Below are 19832 nucleotides of genomic sequence, written 5' to 3'. Positions count from 1 at the left end.
CCGACCAAGCCCGCAGGATCATGTCAGACAACGTCGGCCTCAGCACGCCGCGAGGCAGCGGAACGTCGGGATATGTGCAGCGCAATCTCGCGCACATTAAACCCCGCGATTACGGTGCCCCGTACCCTTCAGACCTCGACAGTCTGCGCCACAAGCAGCGGCAGCCCGACAAGGGCATTCTCGAGCACGACCGCAAGCGGCAGATCGAGGTCAAGGTGTTTGAGTTGAGAGATGAACTGGAAGAGAAGGAGTACGCGATCCCGTCAAGGCCATAGAAGTATGGGCCGTTGTCGCTAACGTTGAACGAAACTAGGATCGACGAGGATGAGATTGACCGTCGGTGCGACGAGCTGAGGCAGAAACTGACGGCAGAATCCGAATCCGGCAACAAGAACGGGGGTCCAAGAAGGCAATTCAAAGTGCACCAGGTGCACGAAATGGCCGACGCCAAGATCAAGGAGAGCGAGCGACTTCGAAAGGCGCTGAAGATCAGTTCCGACTACGAAGAAGGAAGCCACTGGAAGCGACAGGACGAGGGATCAAAAACCGGGTCGGATAAGGAAGAAAGCGAAGGAAAGACCCAGGAGGAGCATGGTAGAAACGCAGCGCCCACGGCATGATCGGGATGGCGACGATTAGGATACCCAAAAACTCAACACGCCGTTTAGCGATATGCAATGGTAGGGCTCAAGAGGGGGAGATGAAGATTTCATGATTGGTTACCGAGGAGATATTTCTCATTGTTCCTTCTTTTTTTTTTGGCTGGCTGGCTGGCGACTTCGGCGAAAAGGGTGCAATGGAAGACTTGTGAATGGCAGGCAAGGCACAAGCCCGGACGGTTCTCCTTGCTTATTGCTGTCATGGGCTGGTCGGGCGACGATTCTGCAGACGTTTGGGATACCGAAGCTTAGAGATTGGCCCTGCTGTTGTTGTTGTGCTGTCACCAAGGCTAAGGAACATCGTCCGCGTCCGGAATTGTTAGGCTCATTGTTCTGGCAAAACGGCTTCCGCTGCAGAAGCACTGAGCCGAGCCGAGCCGAGTTCCAGCTTCAAACATACCCGAGAGAATGTGGTTTATCTCGTGCTGTTGATCGGTTTTGATTACGTGGGCTCTTGCGTTTGCCTCACTGACTTGGTTTCGCAGCGAAAGAGTATGCAATTTTGCGACGTCCTCATGGCCCAAAGTGGCATAACGGGACCGGGAGCTGACTTACTCCGTACTCGACATACGATGGAGAATTAAACCAACAGCAGTAAGCCCCGCACGGTTGACTGCTCAAGTTCATATTTCCCTCCGAATCCCAGATGCAGGCATAGCTCGAGGATGACCAGCCGGCGATTTCTTGGGTGGTAGCAAGATGCGGCCGTTGACATGGACAGCGCCGTCTGCTGCGAAATGTCCCCGCTCGCAACAGCGGCCTCACCCTCGTGTGCAATATGGATATAACGCCTCCGCACCGGGCGATAACGTGGATTTAAGCATCAGCAAGCATGGTACCTCCCACTATCTCATGGTGGAAATGCAAAAATAAACAAGAACAGAGACGGTGCCAGGACAGATGGCCGCGTACAAGTACAAGTATTTTGTAGCTACTTTGGATGGCGAGCCCAACTACTGGTTTCTGTCTGACGGGAGGTAAGGGAGACGGCGAGAGAAGAGAAGTGTGAGAGACAGTTGGATGGGATTGATGGGGAGCAGCTGTGGTTGTTGGTCTCTCATACACCTAACCCATAATTACATGGATTGATGCAGTTATAACATGATATTCACTCCGCAGTACGGAGTACAATGCAGTATTAACATATAATTATTACAAGTATTAATACCGAATACGTACTTATTGTATTAATTACTTGCTTGTAAGTACGCAGTACAAGTATTACTTACTTACTCCGTACATGGACAAGCTAAGCTGCGAGTCGAAAGTGGGGCCGAGCACCTGTGGGCAGCACTGCGGCCAGCCTGTGGCGGACGATGTGACTTTGCCAGCGCCTTTCAGCGGTCACAAGCAGTACAAGTACAGTATGGAGATCTCAACACGTCACTTCCATCAACTCGGCGGCTTCTATCCACGCGCCAAATAATCAATCATGTCACGCCTCTCCTTTGGCTCTGTGGCCTCGAGCGACGATGCCAGCTCCCCCACCGATCTCGCCTTTGCCCAGCTCTCCCAGCTTCTCACCCGATTGCAGCACAACGTGTTGCACCCAACGGCCGAGCGAGAACGACGACTTCGAAAGAGCGAGTATGAAAGGGCCAGGGTGGAATCGGTAGGCATCACCACCATCAGGGCCGACGAGTGCAGTCGCTTATCATGCGTCTCGTAGAATTTGGCATATGCCCGCACCTTGCTCGGAAACCTGGAGCAGGAAGCGCTCGAGATCAAGGCACCTGCCCGGAGGCTTGAGCGGCAGCATGCCCTGGTCGCCCACAGGGATAGCTTGGATACGCTGATAGATCGGCTGGAGGATCTGCGGCAAGTCAGTTCTTGACGACCCGACCCTGGGAGCTCCGATGCTGATGGCACACCAGCTTGGCCCAGACGGCGTAGACGACGAAGGCAGCGATGGCGAAGAGGATCTGCTGGCCCATCTCGAGCCTCCGCCTCCTCCTAGAGACGATAATGATTCGAGAGTGTCTGGGACGAGAAATGGATCCATGGCGGACGAGATGGCGCCCGATTCTCCCGCAAGCCGACTAGCAGCAGAAGAGGACCCCGATGTGCCTACGACTACATCCGTCTCAACCCCCACCTCCACCTCTGCATCCATCCCTACAACAGCATCAAAACCATGGGTGGACGAAATTCAGCTTCCGACACAAACGTCGCAAACCCTTCGCTCCCGCGCAGTCAACGAAGCATCCCCGCCCACGTCACACAGCACCGCGCGCGCCAACCTCTTCGCCAACCGGCGGAAAGCCCCCGCCAGCACACAAGCATCCGCAGCCACGGCCGAAGCTATCCTCGACCACCAGCGTGCCGAGCAAGACTCGCTTTCAGAATCCATACTCAAGATGGCCGGTGCCCTCAAGGCCAGCTCGCACCGCATCGCCACCTCGCTCGAGGAGGACAAGGAAGTCGTCAACCGCGCCGGTGAGGGCATGGACCGCACCGAGAAGGGCATGGAGGCCGCCAGCGGCCGCATGGGTGCGCTACGGAGGATGACAGAAGGCAAGGGCTGGTGGGGGCGCATGATTCTTTATGCCTGGGTCTACGGACTGATGCTAGCCTTGGTCCTTCTGGTGTTTGTCATGCCAAAGTTGAGGTTCTGAACCTTGGACTGACCTTGCCAGCCATGGGCCCCGGATGCTGGGGCCAACCCGTTGCAATACACTAGAAATCGACTGCTAGATCCCAATTAAAACGAGAGGAGAGAGGAGAGAGGAGAGAGCTGCACTTCTTAACAAAAGGCTGGCTACGTTCCGAAAACGATAGTAGGGACTCCAAAAATAATCCAAAGCGAAGGGGGAAAGTTGTGTCAGGTATGTCCAACCCTGCACGATAACCCTTATACGCGTGGTCAATTGACTCAGCAGGGAGTGTAGTCAATTCGAATTCTCTTTGGTAGATGGCGCAACTGTGCCGAGAACCGTACCGTTCGAAGGCCAAGTCAAAGTTGTGGTCAAAAGTGCGCGTAAAACTGCACGTCAACTGGCGGCAGGATAGCAAGTCATGGCAGGGCTGCTGGCAAAGCGTCGACTAATACCCAAGCCATGAATGAACGCGGTCAGCTTTGCACCATTCATCGGAGCCAAGTAAGAGCAACTGGTTAGAACCTGAAAGCTGTCACCTAACTTTCGATTAAACTCGGTTAAATCAGGCCTTTGGAATGTACCGAGTAGTGGTTTGTTGATTGTGTTGATGAAGGGAGCTGTTGATATCGACTTCCTGCAGCCGCGCCCATGGCGACGAGAAGAAAGTTACCCTCCATGGAAATCACCATAATACAATAATCGCCAGGCCATCAATAAAGACAATAATCGTCAGGCCATCAATAAAGAGGCCGGCAGATAAATAGGTCATCTTCTACGTGACCGACGACAGAGAGTAGCTCATCAACAGGAAACACGCAGCCGTGGCGCGCGCTGAATTGCACCAGAGGGTGATTGCACCAGCCCATTTTCTCATCCTCCTTCTGTGCCTATGATTTTCTGATGTTCTTGGCCGCCTCAACAAATGCAGATATCTTGCTCAAACTTTGCTTCCCACCCTCTTCGACGCCGCTACTCACATCCACCCCCAACACGCGGCTGCCCAGATCACCGAGTGCATGAACTGCCGCGGCCACGTTGTCGGGGTTCAAGCCGCCCGCCAGCACGATTCTCAGCTCAGGGTCCGTCTCCAGCGCCGCCTTGACGCTCGACACGTCCAGAAGCTTGCCCGACCCGGCACCAGAGTCCAACAAGGGGATCGTGTGGTATCCCCTCAAGCCCAGACCGACGACGCCAGGCTTGAATGCTCTGATGACGGGAACAGGGATGAGCCTCGCCCACTCAATCGGCTCATCGCCGTGAAGCTGTACGAGATCCAAGCCGTACAGTCTTTGCTTTTCGAGTATCTCGCGCAACGGCTGATTCTGAAACACGCCAGCAAGCAGCGTTCGCGCGCCGCGCAGTCTTGAGCCGGCAGTGTCAAAGTAATCCGTCGCCTTCGTCGCAGAGACCTGCTCGTCCTGCTCAGCACAGGGCTCGCCAGAGGCTGATTGTGCATGGATGGTCTTGGATATCGCCACCGCATTCTCGTGCGATATGCATCGTTTCGCCCCCGGCACGAGGCAGATGCCAACAAGGTCGGCCTTTGATTCCACTGCCCTTTGCGCAGCCTCGGCAGTGCGAGTCCCGCAGATCTTGACCAAGAGCGGCCGGGGCACCTCCTTGTCGACTGAAGGCTTGGATCCTGAGCACAGCTCACTGATGAAGACGCCGGCATCCGGCGCGCGCATGATCGCTTCCCCGACCAAGACAGCATCGACGCCATCCTTCTTATTCATCAACACGTCGTCGTGCGTGTTGATGCCGCTGAGGGCGCATATCAAGGTACTTGCGGGAACCATGCTTCTCAACCGGCCGGTCGTGTTCAGGTCCACCTCGAAGCTCTCGAGGTTGCGGTTGTTGACGCCGATCGCTTTCGCTCCCAGCTTGACGGCTGCTGTCATTTCTTCCGCGTTCTGCACTTCCACCAGAGGCTCCATCCCGAGGGAGACGGAGTATCTGTACAAACGCTCCAGAAGTTCATAGTCAAGCATCTTGACAATGAGCAGGACTGTGTCTGCGCCTGCCAATCTCCCCTCGAGGATTTGGTACTCGTCAAAGATGAATTCCTTCCTCAGGATGGCTGGTCTGTTTGGCATTCCATCCAGCACCTGGCGAACAGCTCTCAGATCCTCAATACTCCCCTTGAACCACTCCGGTTCTGTGAGAACGGATATGACGCTCGCACCCGCTAGGGCGTACTTGCGCGCTTGCGTAGGAGCGTTGCTGTCGAGGGCAAACACCCCCTTTGATGGCGAACCACGCTTGATCTCAGCCATGAGTGACAGATCAAACGGCGTCTGACGCAGACGATTGATAAACGGAACCAGCGGCGGAGCGGCGTTGAGGTCGTAAGCTGCCTGCAAATCCGCCATCCTCTGAGAGGGAATCTGCTTCTGGATGGACACGGCGGCCTTGCGGCTCGCATAAATTCTTTGAAGGATATTGTTGCTCTTCGACTTGCCCTCCGCGGCGGCTGGCGCGTTGGCTGCCGCAGCGTTTTGCAGGACGGCATTTTCCTTCCAAGTTCCACCTTGCATGTGCAAAAAGTTGCGGATCATCTTGCGTCCCTGGGCGGTGAGGATGCTCTCTGGGTGAAACTGGACGCCTTCCATGGCGAACTCTTTGTGACGGATGCCTTGGATGATGCCCGGCGAGCCGTCGGGATTTGCCACCCAGGATGTGATCTCCAGGCATTCCGGAAGCGTCAGGTGGGTGCCAGCAAGTGAGTGGTATCTCGTGACAGGAAGCCCCTGATCAAGGCCGGCAAAGACGCCCTTGGAGTCGTGCGTCAGGGGGGAGGTCTTTCCATGAAGCCATTCCCCAGCCGAGTTGACCTCGCCGCCATAGACGTTGAACATGCATTGGCTGTGCATTTCGTATTGTGAGTCGTGCGATGGGCAAACGGCCGACGGCGGGCAATGGGAGGCACTTACAGTCCCATACAAACGCCAAAAATGGGGATTTTGCCGGCAAAGTGACGGATGGCATCTCGACTGACGCCAGAATCGGTTGTGGGATGTCCGGGACCGGGGCTGATGATGAGTTGCGTCGGCTGCTTCTGAATCAACTCCCCGATGGAAATCTGGTCATTTCTGAAAACATGTACGGTAGCTCCCTCGAGGACTAGATACTGATATATGTTCCAGGTGAAGGAGTCGTAGTTGTCGATAAGGATGAGGTTGGAGGCAGTCGGGATTGGCGGCGAAGGATCAGGCTGATGGGGCGAGTGATCGATGATGCTGGGAGAGGGCATTGTGGAAGGCCGAGGCGAATTTGCCTTCTGACCACCTAACCGCTGATCAACAAAAACACAACCCAGTTATCTGTAGATTTCGAGTCACAAGGTCGAGAGCCACGGTAGAGTTGACGCGGTCGCCTGTTGCAAGGTGAGAGTATGGGCGAGTGCTGAGTTTGAAAGTTGAGCTCTGAGCCAGAGCTACGCACTCACTATGATAACAAATTTGGCACACTGTGTTTCGTATCGTTGCAACCTGGCAAATAGCAGACAGAATGTAGGTTCACACAGTGCAATCATACAGTGTTTGATTGAGGATCCACCGCCGATGCCGCTCCGAAACAACAAGTACATATACAAGTACCTACGGTACAGTGCTCTCAAGTACTAGGTACAAGTTCTGCTTGTACAAGGAGTCAACGACTGCACTGCGGAGGGAGTGCTCCGTACGGAGTACTTGCAGAGTCCGTAATATTGTAACGTACTCCGTACCTATGCAAGTGCTTAAGTACAGTAAGTACTTAGTACTGCGTACTTGTGTACACCACTCGCAGGTATGGTGCCTGGCCGGCTGATCATCGGCCCCATCCGTTAACTACCAGCAAGCTCCATCCATCCAAAAAGTTCAATGCTTGCTGTGGAGGCACCGCCATTCGTACCTGAGCTCTAAGCAGATAGATGTTGGTGCAGGCTTCGTTCGCGGCGAAGCGCGTCAACAACCACCAATTTTCGTCTTCGTCACCAAACAACCCCAGGTGATGCCTCCTGTGCCGCCACCGCACTACTGACCTCGCGGCAATGGCGCCGGTGTCTGATAGCAACTACTTTCCCTCCCTGGCGGAGTGCCTATTCGGGGAGCGGGTGCTTCTGTGAGCACAACTCATGTTTCTCCATCGAGCCTGTTCCTTGCGATGAACTGACTGATGCAGATCCTGGAAGCATGTCTCGACGGCTCTATCCGACGAGACGGCCCAACGGCAAATATGCCCCGCCGTCGTTCGCTTTCTATCTGACGATTTCGTCCACATTCTGCTGAAGGACCCCTCTGCTGCCTTTGCGCCTCCGTCAGACGCCTCGAAGAGGGATTTTGAGACCAAGACAGCGCCTATCAATATCACATCGATTTCGACGGATAAATTGGATGTTAAAACTATCAAGGATGATACCGAATGGCTCAGCAAGAACGCCAAAATCAACCTCGTCGCAGCCCTCCGCGTTGCTGTCGTCGAGTTGGAGTCGCGGCCTGCGCGGCATCTGATGGGACCGCTATCGTCCCAAGATGATACAAATCTGCAAGACGCCGCCGGCCTCCAGAATGGCCAGGGAACCTCATTCTTATCCGAGCTGGGAGCGGGCGCGGCACTGGACTCGGATGAGATCTCGGCCGACTTCGACAAGCCAGACGTCAGGAGACGTCGGCTGTTCGAGACGTATCTGAGCGAAAGGAGGTCTTTCATGATGACCATGGACTACATGTACTCCATCAAGCTCTACGGTCGACTGCCAATCTTCACTTCTAGACTCGACGAGCTTTCGCCGCTTTATCAGCTGAAGGGGACGCCCTCTCGAACCAGGGACGAAACGGCGACATTGCTTCCAGCCTACTTGAAAATCGTTACCAGCTGCATGGCCAGCATTGAGTCCGGCCTCGGCTCCTTGACGGAAGACAGTCTGCTGCTTCTGGATGACATCGAGTTGGACTGGCTCAGGAGTCTCCTGGCCGAGATCACTCATGCTTTGTCCGTTGTATTCCAAATTGTCGACAGCCTAGGAACCGAGTTCCCTCCTTCCGGTTCCATCAATCAGTGGTTTTCTCTCATGGACGCGTATACCTTCTTCGACTCAATTCAGCCCATCCACCCAGCTATTGCTGAGCTGATCATGCCGCTCAAGACGCTTTCCGTCGCAGTGTCGATCAGTCTCCTGAAGCCTGGTCGGTCCCTGACCTTCCTCGCCGAGAGGGAAGAAGATCCCACCTTGCCCGAGGACTCATTCGACGCCTACCTGATCTTATCAGACGTCCTCGAGCAGATTCACAAGTGCATCACCAATGCTGCCGCCATCGATTGCGAAAGCGCTTCTCCCGCCATCTTTGCTTGGACCCTGCTTCTCCATCGCATGAACCTGTCGTATCAGGCGCGAACCGAAAAGCGCGATAACCTGCTGCAGCAGAACGCTCGGGACCATTTCGAATCCGGAGGTGTCATCCGGCCCACCGGCCGACGCAACTCGGCTGGGAGCATTTTTTCCATCGAATCCTCCAAGTTCGACGGATTTCTGGAAAATGCAACAACGTCGAAAGATCTCCAGGTGGTGGAGCAGCTCGCTTCCAGCGTCACCTCTCGCGGCCGCGTTTTCGATGTCATGACAAGCATGGCCATCGCGTTGGGTCCTTCAATCGAGGGTAGCATGTCGCCCTTGATCAGCTCGCGCATCAGGAACGCTTTCTTAGAGCTCCTGAAGGTCTCCTATCCCATCCTCGGCTACCAGTCGGAACCGCTGAGCTCCCTACTTTCCCTCCTTAGTCCAGGCCGAGACTACTGGGATCTCTCCCCCGAGGATTCCCTGTGCCCCCCGCATGACATTGTGACATCCATGCTGCACGACGACTATCTAATGCAAGCCTACTTTCAGCAAGCTCTCGATCGCTTTCCCTACGAGTTCATGCCTTTTATTTCTCTCTGCAAGTCACTCTGCACCGCGTCTCTATCCGCTGATGACGACCAATCCGATGAGGTCCTGAATCTCCTCCGGAAGACTCCATCACTCACCTTGGTTCTTCCCGATTCCTTTCAAGGGTACGAACTCGTCCAGGAAGACGAAAACACAAACTCTTTCTGCCTTCTGGAAGACTTGCCATTGATTGCCTTGTCATCATCATGGAGCAGGAGATACATCGAGGATGACGCCTACCGCCTACCGGCAGGAACCTGCGGACGCTTCATTACGGACACGGGCAGAGTTGTCCTCGTGGATTTCCCCCATTCCACTTTATCACTCCTCGGTCGCCGGCTGGAAATCAACCTTATGAAAGAAGGATACCGGACCGAGCTTGGCATGTTGCACCCAGCAGAGGTGGCTGAAGCCATCTGTTTGCTCGCCACCCTTTTCCGCATGGACTATCTGGCGGCAACCCGGGCGGGCGGTTGCAGCTCACTCGTTCAAAAGGACAGCGATCTGTTGCACGAGGCCAGCAAGCATATTAGCGGAGGGAAGGACATCGTCACGGTCGTTTGCGACACAATGGACCACTTTATGCAAGACGAGCTGTCAACTTCGGAAGAGGCAGCTATCAGCGTTGTCACCGCATGCGTCAAGTTCCTGGACGCCATCTTGCCAGTGCAGCCAAGCCGTGTGTGGTCCTACTTGGCGCGAAGCGAATTGCTCAGCTCGGATTCCAGGGCGGGCAAGCTGGTGAAGATCACGGGAACGCTTGACCTGCCATCAGAGCTCCTCCTCTCCTCTCTTTCGTTCTTCTCGAGCCTCATCGACACCTCGATGCACTCTGCTGTCCAACGTCGAGCGGGAAGCAAGCTTCTTGGAAGGCAGAAGGCCGAGGCTAACCCATGGCTTGGCACGGCTGACAAGGTGCTCTCGGCTGTGAGCCTGTCTGTCGCCCATGCGTGCGTTGATGTTTTTGAAAGTTCATCGACGTGGAGGTTCGACTCCAGCATTAGCCGGCTGTCGCTGCTGGACAAGGTCGTTCCAGTCTTGGACAAGCTAGTCCGGTACTGCTATGATATGGGCTCATCGGTCGGCTCTGCAAACCTGACCTCCTGTCTCCGGCCAGCCGCCACCTACATTGTCGATTGCTTCATGTCGCCGGCCACCGGAACCCTGCGCTTTCAACCGATCCTCGCGTCCTTCGTCGCCGCATTCACGTCTTTCGACTCCACCTTGTACCCAATACGTACGAGGATTGTGAGAAGTCAGCTGACATCCGTCCTCACTTTTTCAACAACGCTGCTCCGAGCGGCCAGCTATCTTCAGCAGCCGTCCACGGTTCTGGAGACGTATCTTTTCAAGAGCTCAACCCTACTAGCGAGACTTTGTGCCTTTTCGGAACTGGTTCGCTGCCCCGCCATATCTCTACTTGAATCACTCGTGGTGAATGCTGGAAAATCTCCTTCCGAACCTCCTTCACTGCTTGGCTACTTGGGGCCGCAGACCTCTAAATCATTCCTGCAGCTTCTATCCAGCCTCGGCAAGCCATTTTCATTGACGCGGGATGCCAAGACAACTTGGAGCTTCTTTTCGTCCATCTTGAAACATCGGCAGCAGTGGATGTCTAACTGCCTTCTCACCGGCCAGACGCCTCGGGAGGCGATGAAGCAGAACAGCAAGAAAAGTGAGCTTTCGTGCGACTCCGTGTTTGCCGGTGCTCTGCAGAAGCTACAGGTTCTGAAGAGCCTGGACGGAGGTGAGGCACTGGCCATTTTGGATTTTGTTGCATCGGCGCAAAACTACTGGCCCTGGACGGTGTTTACCCTTCTCAAAGACACCTCATACGTCGACGGCCTCCGATCATACGTGCATGATCTGAGGCCCTCTCACCGGACCGTCAAAACGGACGCGGTCGGTACCAGCATCGATGCTAGGATCGCAGCGTATGTCGCCGAAACGTTGGCAATGCAGCTCTACCATTCGCGACACCACGGCACAGCAGACGGCCTCGCCAAGAGTCTCATTGCCGACCTCGACTATTACCTCCGCGACGGAGTCGAGGTCGCAGGTTACAACAAGTCGCTACACAACAACTTTGCGAAGAACTTTGCCAACAAATACTATGGCTGTTCGCTCGACAACTTCGAACGAACTTCGCTGGAGCCCAGAGACCTGGGCAACAATTACTACTACGACTTGGATCGTGCCAATGACATGCTCCAGTTCGACCCCGGTTGGCTCGGGAAGAAAGACAACGGATTCAAGAATGAGATGCGGCTTGCAAACGCGAACCTGTCGCTGGTTGACGCCCAAATGGTACACCCTCTTGTGCATTGTGCGGATGGCATTTTTTCTAATCGTTCTCCAGGCCTTGTTTCATGCGTGGGAGTTCTTGCTGATCGAGCTGAGCAATTGCTTGCCGAACAACGACACCCTCATCAGGTACATGCTGCAAGTTGCTCAGCAGTGCTTGAACGCAAACCAGAATTCTGCTGGCCCCGAGACTGTTTTTGTCAAGCTCGTTGGCGCACGAGCGGATCTAGCTCTCGTGCTGATTCAGCGGCTGGCCAAATCATCCATCGCAGTCAAGGACATCAACCAGCTGCTCAGCACCCTTGTTTCCACAATCCACAGCATCGAGGAGCCGAACTCCAAGGAATCGATTGCCTACTACCGCACGCTCCTGAAGGCATTGTTCGTCACCCTTCGGACATACCGGTTGGCTGATGGTAACACGACCGCCCCCGTGGACGCTGAAGTGTCAACGGTGAACGTCACGCAAACCGTACTGAACGTTCTCGATCAAGTCGTCGGCAAGGGATTTCGATCTCTCGTTAGCCTCATCCACGACAGCGAGGCTGATGTGTCACCAGAAGACCTCACACTCCTGACGGCCATCTTGCAAGCGAGCCTGGGACTGCCTACAATCGATCAGTCGCAAACACAGATCATGAATATCATGGCATCGCACGACGTCATCCACGCAGCCGTTTCGCTTTTTTCCTGGGCTGATCAACTGGCAGTACAGGGCGACCCGGTGTACGGCGAGCTGAGCATCCTGTTTTTGCTTGAGCTGTCGACGCTGCCGCTCGTGGCAGAGCAACTTGCCTGCGACGGTGTTCTTAGCAGCCTCCTATCGGCAAATCTCGCCAAGTACATGCTCAAAACCAAGGTTTCGCCTTATGCAGATTCGCCCGTGTCGCAGCGCTGCTTCGCCATCTGGGCAAAAGGCCTTCTCCCGCTGATGCTTAACCTGCTTGCGACGCTAGGCACTACGATTGCGCCGGAGATCACATATGTGCTGAACCAGTTCTCGCACCTTATGGAATCCAGCGTCGATAGATTCGAGGCTCCGGGCGCCAGCCGAACATCGTCGAAGTCGACGCCTCACTATCTGACGCTGTTGGCAACGTCCGAGATCCACTCGCTGGCGCTGCTCACGCGAGTCCTCGCCGTCCTGCGCCACAATAACAACCGAGACATCCCGGCGATCGAATGGGACGCCGCCATGCTGCTGGAAAACGTCGAGTTCTGGCTGTCAAGCAAGCGGCTGCTCAAGGAGCGACTACTGCCTCTGGGATCACGGGAGTTGGAGTGGAGAAACACCAAGGTGGCGGCCGGCACGGGGTTTTGTGAAAATTTGCTAGAGCAGAAGATTGTTTCGCAGCTGGAGACGGTGAGGGACGTTTTGAGCGAGGAGCTCGAGACATGAATTTGATCATGTTTTTGTTTTGGCATCTGGAGTCCCGGCTTAGGTCGCCGCGCTCGACAATGGGATGGAGATGGGGAGTTGGAAGGTGAAATGCCGCAGCATTCATGTGGCATATACGACAGACAGCCACCAGGCTTAGCGACGAGCTTGGTTAACAACGAGTATATATCAGGGCCTTGCACCATGAGGCTGTCGGTGCATGTGACGAATGAACTGCGTTGAGCGGTCCACGGCTGCGAGTAGACGGATTCCGTCGATCCAATGCGCCTGTGCCTGCATTTGTTTTCTTCGCATGATAAAAGTACAAGTAGTGCAGCCTACATGCCCCAATCCCTGTATGTCGATGGGGCGAAAACACTCATTCGTCGTACAACATGATAGGCCACATAGCGTGTCAATATTATACATTGTGGACGAAATGGTTGATGCGGGAACCGTTCACATCAACGGCATTGCGTGATTGTGTCTGAAATCCAACCAATATCGTCGTCGTGCGTCCCATGATGTACCGGGAGACTCATTTGTTCTGCATCTGCTGAGTGATCTGGGCATTGTGCTCTTGGAACCGATCGCTAACGCGCTGCTGGGTGGCCATCCACTTGAGGACGCAACGGTTTATGCAGCCGTTTTCGCGCGTCGAGAGAGCCTTGGAGGTGAAGTCGTCAACGCAGGAGGTGAAGCAGTGCTCGACGAGGCCACCAAAAGCCTAAGAGGCAGAGCCAAACGAGTCAGCACAGACGGACAACCGCAAGAGTGATCCCAAGAATAGCAAGTATCTGACTGATGCAGAAGGGGGAGAGGGGGGGCGGTGGGGGAGACGCACGCCCATAAACTCCTTGACCTGGCGCTTCTGCATGCGCTGCTCCAGCGTACGCTGCTCAGAGGCTGATAGCCTGCCGTCACCAGGAATAGTTAGAATTGCCCAGAAGCTTTTGGGGGAGCAAGCACCATGACAAGTCAATGGGTGGTGAGAGCGTACATGTCCATGTTTGACGTCGTTGTTGGAGAGGACCGGGGAGTGGATTGGGAGATGGAGATTCGGGATCCAGGTCGGAGGGGAGAAATGACGAGAGGTCGCCTTTCTCGAAATTTGGGACGGGGTTTGTCGTTGCTGCGATACGATAAGCGGCTTATCGATAAATGCATTGCTTTATCAACGTCAGCCTGAACTATCAATCAATTGCTCCTGCTGACTCAGCGTACTGGCTCGAGGTTCGAGCCCATATACCACGATGGCATTGCTTGCTGCCTTTCATCCACAAAGAGTTTGCAACGTTGACTTTTGATTCTTATAAAAAAGCATGGACCGTTACATAAAGCTCAACGGCGGAACGTTGGAAGACAAGAGCGAGATTGAAAGTAGGAATGAGATAGTTCATTGATCTCATCGGTCTATGTACATTCCCTTCGAATCTGCTCAATTTGAACTTATATTTCGGAGTCGTCCTAAGCATATAGCGAGACTGTTCATTCTATGGCGTTTATTCTGATATCTGTCTCTCATTGGCAGTACCGGCTGCCCATCAACGAGGCAGAACATCGTCGCTCATGGGACGCAACACCAAACACCAAGGGCACCAAACCCAAATCTTAAGAGCTAACTAGACGTATCGGTTTTGGTCCATGTTACCATCCTACATCTATTATTCCCTTCTAGATATTTCAGACACTATTTACAACGTAGAATGCAAGGTCTATTGCATCAGAATTCACCAAGCATTCATGTTTCTCACTCCTATCTCTAATCCCATTGTATTGCCAGTTTGGGGGAAAGCAGTATTAACAGCACAAGCCCTATTCTGGACCCCTGATCTCTGTCTGGCTTTCGCAGCACCGCTTGCCTTTGAATGGGGCAGGGCAGTTCACCGTTACTCATGGGATGCAACACCAACCGCACCAAACCCAACTTACACACCTGGCAACATCGTGTTGTTCCCTCGTTGGTGTCTTGCATCTCTTCTTGCCTGTTTCCATCGGGTCTGCTTCTTCAGAAACCACACAACATTCTCTTTCGAGCCCACATCTCCCATCCTATTTTGATACCAGTTCCGGATCAAGTAGTACAAGCACCATCATGCCTCGTTCCATATTCAAAAATAGCGTCATTGCCATAGCGGGTCCATTACCGGGCAGCCTCACGGCCGACAACATCGAGCGATGGACCAGCTTGCGGCGCGGCCGCTTCACAAATGACTTTGACGAAACGGTGACGCATCTTCTTTGTACGATGGAGCAATTCGACAAAAGAGTCCCCCTCGGTGCGTCCTGGGCCCTTGGCTTGCTCGTTATCTGCCATATCAATAGGACGTTCGAAAACTGACATGCACACAGTCAGAGACGCCCTCAAGCGCGGCAAGCGCTTCCACATCGTTCATTCTGACTGGTTCGAATTCTCTGTCGTCCAGGAGAAGAAGCTGCCCGAGAACGAATACTCGATGAAGCGGATGCTGGCGAAGCAGAATGCTACCGAGCGCGAGAAGGCACGCCTCGAGAGAGGCAGGAGGCACGGCGACAAGTTCGTCAACACCAGTGCGTTGAACTTCGACGGGATTGTGAAAGGGTTGCTGATCTATCCATTCTAGATCTGTACCATACATACGTCGACAGAGCGCACTTTTCGTACCAGGTCGACCTCTACCGTCATGATGAGGCCACAGGGGATACGGAGCGCTATACGCTCAGTGTAGGTCACTCATCGCCGCCTCGCCCGGAGGCACTCTCCCGTTGACTGTGCTCTCTCAGCTGTGGGAGTCCAACGCGAAGCCACATCTGTACTGGTTCACGGCCAAGTACCTTAGGCGCAAAGGTGACAGCCAGCCGAGCTACCACCGCGAAAGTCGCTGGCCGGGCAAGTGGCGCGAGGAGATGGGCCGCTTTATGCGCTTCTTCCAGATTAAGACGAAGCTGGAGTGGGAGGACCGGGTCCTGGGGGAGAAGACGATGCCGGCTGCGTTTCAGTATTCACCACCAGTATGTGCACCGAGTTCCCATCTCTCCCCTCCCCTTTCGGGGTCGAACTGGGCGGGCTGAAAAAAAGGTGCTGACTGGAACAGACGGGTGGGAAGCCGGTGGGACGTCGACTGAGGTTTGCGTATGAGGTCTGTCTCGAGATGAACGCAAGGGCGAGAGGCTTGAGCTGGCCACTAGTCGCGAAGGAGGTGGCCGACGACCCCCCCGAAGCGACTGAAGATGCGACGAGGCAATCGATTGCGGCGGCACAGGATACGGTGCAGACAGTGTCATAGGGCGCCTGTTCCTATTGGCGATTGTTCCTATTAGCGATACCTCTGTAGCCACGCGAGCCTATGGCCTTACCTTGCGGCCAACAACAAGGCCGATCAAGGCTTGTTGTGGTCTGCATATCAAGAAGTGATCCCTCTTGTTGCATGCAATGCGCCTTTCTACAACTCACCACTATGGATAGAAACTCAAAGGCGGTCATGTTGGTATCATTTGACTCGGGTCGAATAAGACCAGATCAATACGTTGTATATGCAGATGCATCGCACAGGGTATTACTCCGTATCCACAACATGAAAGCTTCACCTCATCGATGACGCTCACTCATGCCTTGACGAAAATGCACACTGTTTGTATCAATACCCATAAGAGGCCATAGCCTCCTCGTCTTCGTCCAAGTCGATGACCTCGACACGCATCGAGGGTGTCGTTTGTGTCGGTTTGCTTGGAGCAGCCACGGCGACGACGGGTGCGGCTGCTTTCGGTTCCCGAACCCCCCTCCTGTTGGCAACAAAATCCATGATTCCAGTCGGAGTCGGTTGGCCCTGCGCTTGATCTGCGCTGTATAGCTTGCTGTAAAAGTCGACGACCCGATGGTGGGCCATGACCTTGGACTGGTCAAAGCCGAGGACGCGAAGACCCTGCTGCGTCGTCGCTCGGCTCAGGGCGACGTATGCTTGGCCTTTTTCGAAAACCCGGCCGAGGTTGACGGTCACTCTTTCGAGGGTCTGACCTTGGGCTTTGTGAATCGAGAGTGCCCAGGCGAGGATGAGAGGAAGCTGGTTTCGTTTTGCCTGAATATCTCCATTGGGCAGCTCGACCTTCCACTCTTCGGGCTGGCAAAGAATGACGCGAGGCGAGCCCCCGGAGGATACGAACTGCACGACGGGGTACTTCTTTTTGTTGCTGTCAGAGATGTTGGCGTCTCGGCTGAATCCCTTTAGTTTCCTCCGTGCCATGGACATGGGATCGTCCATGTCCGTGTCGTAGGCGCTGACGCTCGTCATGTCGAACGTCTTTTCGTCGGAAAAGGCAATGACTTTGCCCAGTGTACCATTGACCAAGGTCTCGTCCAAGTTCTTGATGAGCATCACTTGGGCGTTCAACTTCAATTCGAGACTCCTCGGAGCCATCATGTTGGTCAGAAGCTTATCCCGGATGGCAGGCTCGCCGCTGTCCAAGGCATCGTAGCGATATGACCGGCCCGGGAGTTCTCGTAACCGCTTCTCGTTGGAGCTGTCGACCTGTGCGCGTGTCGGATACAGCTCGGCCGAGTCGACGCCGTCGTCGAAACTGAGGGGCCTCGAGAGGGCCTTGAAGGCCTCCACGGTGCCCTGACTGATCTTGCCCAAGCGCATCTCGTTGAGCATGCGGGCAAACTCGGGGTCGCGCTGTCGAAAGACCTGGGTGAGACCAATGGTGTGGTCGATGGAGGTGCCCCAGGTAGCGGCATCGAAAGCAAACTTGATGCCCTCACGCTTCTTGTCAAAGTCCGGCACCGGGGGCAGCTGGAAGAAATCACCAGTAATGATCAGCTGAATTCCGCCCCAGGGCCGGCCGTTGTTGCGAATGACGCGACCAATCTGCGACAGCTTGTCAAAGAGCTCCCCGTCGACCATGGAGACCTCGTCGATGATGAGGCACTTGACCTTGAGCCAACGAGCCTTTGCCTTCGGGTTCCGCCTCACCTTCTTGATCAGCGCGGGAGCGTCTTCCTTGCCGAGGCCGATGCCTTCCGGGGGTTAGCAGGGTTGTCCGTCCCAACGACAGGAGCCGTCGGACCCGGCAGGAATGCTCACCAGAGAAACTGTGGAGGGTGATGCCGCCGATGTTGCAGGCGGCGAGACCGGTCGAGGCCGTGACGGCGACCCGGTCCGGTTCCCTTGCGAATTTCTTCTTCAATTCCGATATGATGGCCCTCATAAGAACCGACTTTCCGGTACCGGCAGGGCCTGTGAAGAAGACGCTCGCGTTTTTATGGACAACCAGGTCGAGAACCTGATTCTGCTCAGCGCTCAGCGACAAGGGGACGGCCTTGGGGACAAGAGCCGGGCCGGCGTTTGAGGCATCATCCGGAGGGGCGTCATGTTCCGGCTGGCGCGAGTTTCGCTGATTCTTAAGCTGCCGTTTCTGCTCCTGCACGATGCTGCCGGTGGGGTCCCAGTAGTGCGACTTCGTATCGGGGGTCGCCGTGGAAACACAATACCCCTCATCGGGTTCCGGCGCATCTTGCGAACGGAAGCCGGCCGGTAGCACGCGCTTCTTCGGCTTCTTCGGCACAGGAGCCTCGCAGACGTCCGTCTCGCCCGAAGACTCACGCTTCACAGAGGACCGGGTTGAAGCCGAAGGGTCAGGCCGGCTCGGCGGGGGGTTCGGCAGGGTCGGGGCGACGAAGTGCGATGCGGGGGATGACGACCAGGGGATCGCCGAGTCGGCCTGCGAGGGGGTCGGTGGGGGTGGCATCTGCTGCTTGACCGGCGCTTCTTGGACGAGGACTCGGGGGGTGGGCAAGGCCTTGGGGGCTTCATAGTCCAAATCGAGGTTGTCGTCGTCGCTAAAGTCGTCCTCGGCAAAGTATACGACCTCCTCGGCCTTCTTCTGCGCCAGAGGAGCGGGGGCCGCCAAATCGACGCAGTCAATCTCTTGCTTGAAAGAGTCGGAGTTGGTGTACAGCGAATGCAGCGATGCCCTGTTTGGTGGCAGGGTCGAGTTGGCGGACCAGCTGGTGAGGGTGGTCGGCCGCGATGGCGCCATCCTCGCCGACGTAGAGACGGAGACGGAGGCGGCGACTGGCCGACCGGGGGTCCTCAGTTGGTCACGTATGTCGCCATGGGTCGACGGGCTGGGGCTGCTCGAGGGGAACAAAGTTTTTTCCAGAGTGCTTCGCGGCGGCGGCGGCGGCGGCGGCCTCTCGGCAGCGCGGCGAAACATGATGCTGGCGGCGCTGGACGTGCTTCGATGGCGGACGGCAGCATGGATGGGGTGGCCGCTTCCTCCTCGGTGGATGCTGCGTAGGGTCGGCGAGGAACGAATGGGTAGTGTGACTATGCCAGTCGTCATAAACGATGGTATCGAGTGGAATCGTGACGTTTGCGGGCAAAAGGCAGTCGATCGTGCGTAGTTGGTTATACCACCGCCAGAAGCAGAAGCACAAAATGATCAGCCAGCCAACAAAAGCGGCGATATGTTGTCGTCAAGGCCAAGTCAAGACCAAGGCTTGAGGGTTTGGGTGAGCGGATGGGCCACGGTCGAGCATTTGTCGTTGCCGACGGGCAATGTACGAGTACAGCACAGTACTTCGTTGTGTGACTGGTGATGTGTGAATGGTAACGAGGCTGAGAGAGTGGGTGAGACGCGTTTCGCTTCCACACTACGCGCAGAGAAGCTGGACTAGCATGTACCGAGTACTTGCGCTGTACGGAGTACGAAGTACTTAATTGCAACTAGTGCTGGATTTCGGAGTACAGTACATGTGCTCCGTACTCCGTACTGTATTTGTATTGTACACACTGCACAGACATAGCCATCAGGTATGCCTCGTTGAGCATGTACATGTACTTATAAGTACAGAGTACAAGTCTGTAAGTGTACGCGGGGTACCAACTGTGTACAGTTGGTCAGTACTGGACGTAAGTACAGAGTACTTAAGAGTACTATTCCGTACTTAGGTTGTATGTGTATTAATACCTATACTGTACTGTAGTTACAGGAATTGCGAGTATTTC

At 55.1% G+C, this 19832-nt stretch overlaps 7 protein-coding genes across 7 annotated transcripts; 4 read left to right on the top strand and 3 right to left on the bottom strand.

Moving 5' to 3' along the window:
• Nucleotides 1-20: 20 nt before the first annotated feature.
• On the top strand, nt 21-620 carry DCS_02560 (uncharacterized protein; the record flags this gene model as incomplete). Its single annotated transcript, XM_040799887.1, has 2 exons — nt 21-250; nt 314-620. The coding sequence occupies 2 exons, from the start codon at nt 21-23 to the stop codon at nt 618-620; spliced, it is 537 nt and encodes a 178-aa protein (XP_040660770.1).
• Nucleotides 621-2091: 1471 nt separating this feature from the next.
• Nucleotides 2092-3274, top strand: DCS_02559 (synaptobrevin; the record flags this gene model as incomplete). Its single annotated transcript, XM_040799886.1, has 3 exons — nt 2092-2271; nt 2329-2481; nt 2534-3274. The coding sequence occupies 3 exons, from the start codon at nt 2092-2094 to the stop codon at nt 3272-3274; spliced, it is 1074 nt and encodes a 357-aa protein (XP_040660769.1).
• Nucleotides 3275-4143: 869 nt separating this feature from the next.
• Nucleotides 4144-6509, bottom strand: DCS_02558 (trifunctional tryptophan biosynthesis enzyme; the record flags this gene model as incomplete). The annotated part of the gene is made up of 2 exons (XM_040799885.1): nt 4144-6121; nt 6190-6509. The coding sequence occupies 2 exons, from the start codon at nt 6507-6509 to the stop codon at nt 4144-4146; spliced, it is 2298 nt and encodes a 765-aa protein (XP_040660768.1).
• Nucleotides 6510-7289: 780 nt separating this feature from the next.
• DCS_02557 (uncharacterized protein) lies at nt 7290-12867 on the top strand (the record flags this gene model as incomplete). Its single annotated transcript, XM_040799884.1, has 3 exons — nt 7290-7360; nt 7421-11471; nt 11524-12867. The coding sequence occupies 3 exons, from the start codon at nt 7290-7292 to the stop codon at nt 12865-12867; spliced, it is 5466 nt and encodes a 1821-aa protein (XP_040660767.1).
• Nucleotides 12868-13384: 517 nt separating this feature from the next.
• DCS_02556 (putative translocase of inner membrane) lies at nt 13385-13854 on the bottom strand (the record flags this gene model as incomplete). Its single annotated transcript, XM_040799883.1, has 3 exons — nt 13385-13573; nt 13691-13760; nt 13847-13854. The coding sequence occupies 3 exons, from the start codon at nt 13852-13854 to the stop codon at nt 13385-13387; spliced, it is 267 nt and encodes an 88-aa protein (XP_040660766.1).
• Nucleotides 13855-14941: 1087 nt separating this feature from the next.
• DCS_02555 (uncharacterized protein) lies at nt 14942-16112 on the top strand (the record flags this gene model as incomplete). Its single annotated transcript, XM_040799882.1, has 5 exons — nt 14942-15125; nt 15199-15396; nt 15450-15550; nt 15610-15837; nt 15921-16112. 5 exons carry the CDS (start codon nt 14942-14944, stop codon nt 16110-16112), a joined length of 903 nt encoding a protein of 300 aa, XP_040660765.1.
• Nucleotides 16113-16463: 351 nt separating this feature from the next.
• On the bottom strand, nt 16464-19167 carry DCS_02554 (mitochondrial DNA helicase; the record flags this gene model as incomplete). The annotated part of the gene is made up of 2 exons (XM_040799881.1): nt 16464-17839; nt 17907-19167. The coding sequence occupies 2 exons, from the start codon at nt 19165-19167 to the stop codon at nt 16464-16466; spliced, it is 2637 nt and encodes an 878-aa protein (XP_040660764.1).
• Nucleotides 19168-19832: the final 665 nt, after the last annotated feature.

Source organism: Drechmeria coniospora, chromosome 01 (genome assembly GCF_001625195.1).
Source record: "Drechmeria coniospora strain ARSEF 6962 chromosome 01, whole genome shotgun sequence".
NCBI classification, from domain to species: Eukaryota; Fungi; Ascomycota; class Sordariomycetes; order Hypocreales; family Ophiocordycipitaceae; genus Drechmeria; species Drechmeria coniospora.
This window is presented reverse-complemented; position numbering and strand designations above follow the sequence as displayed.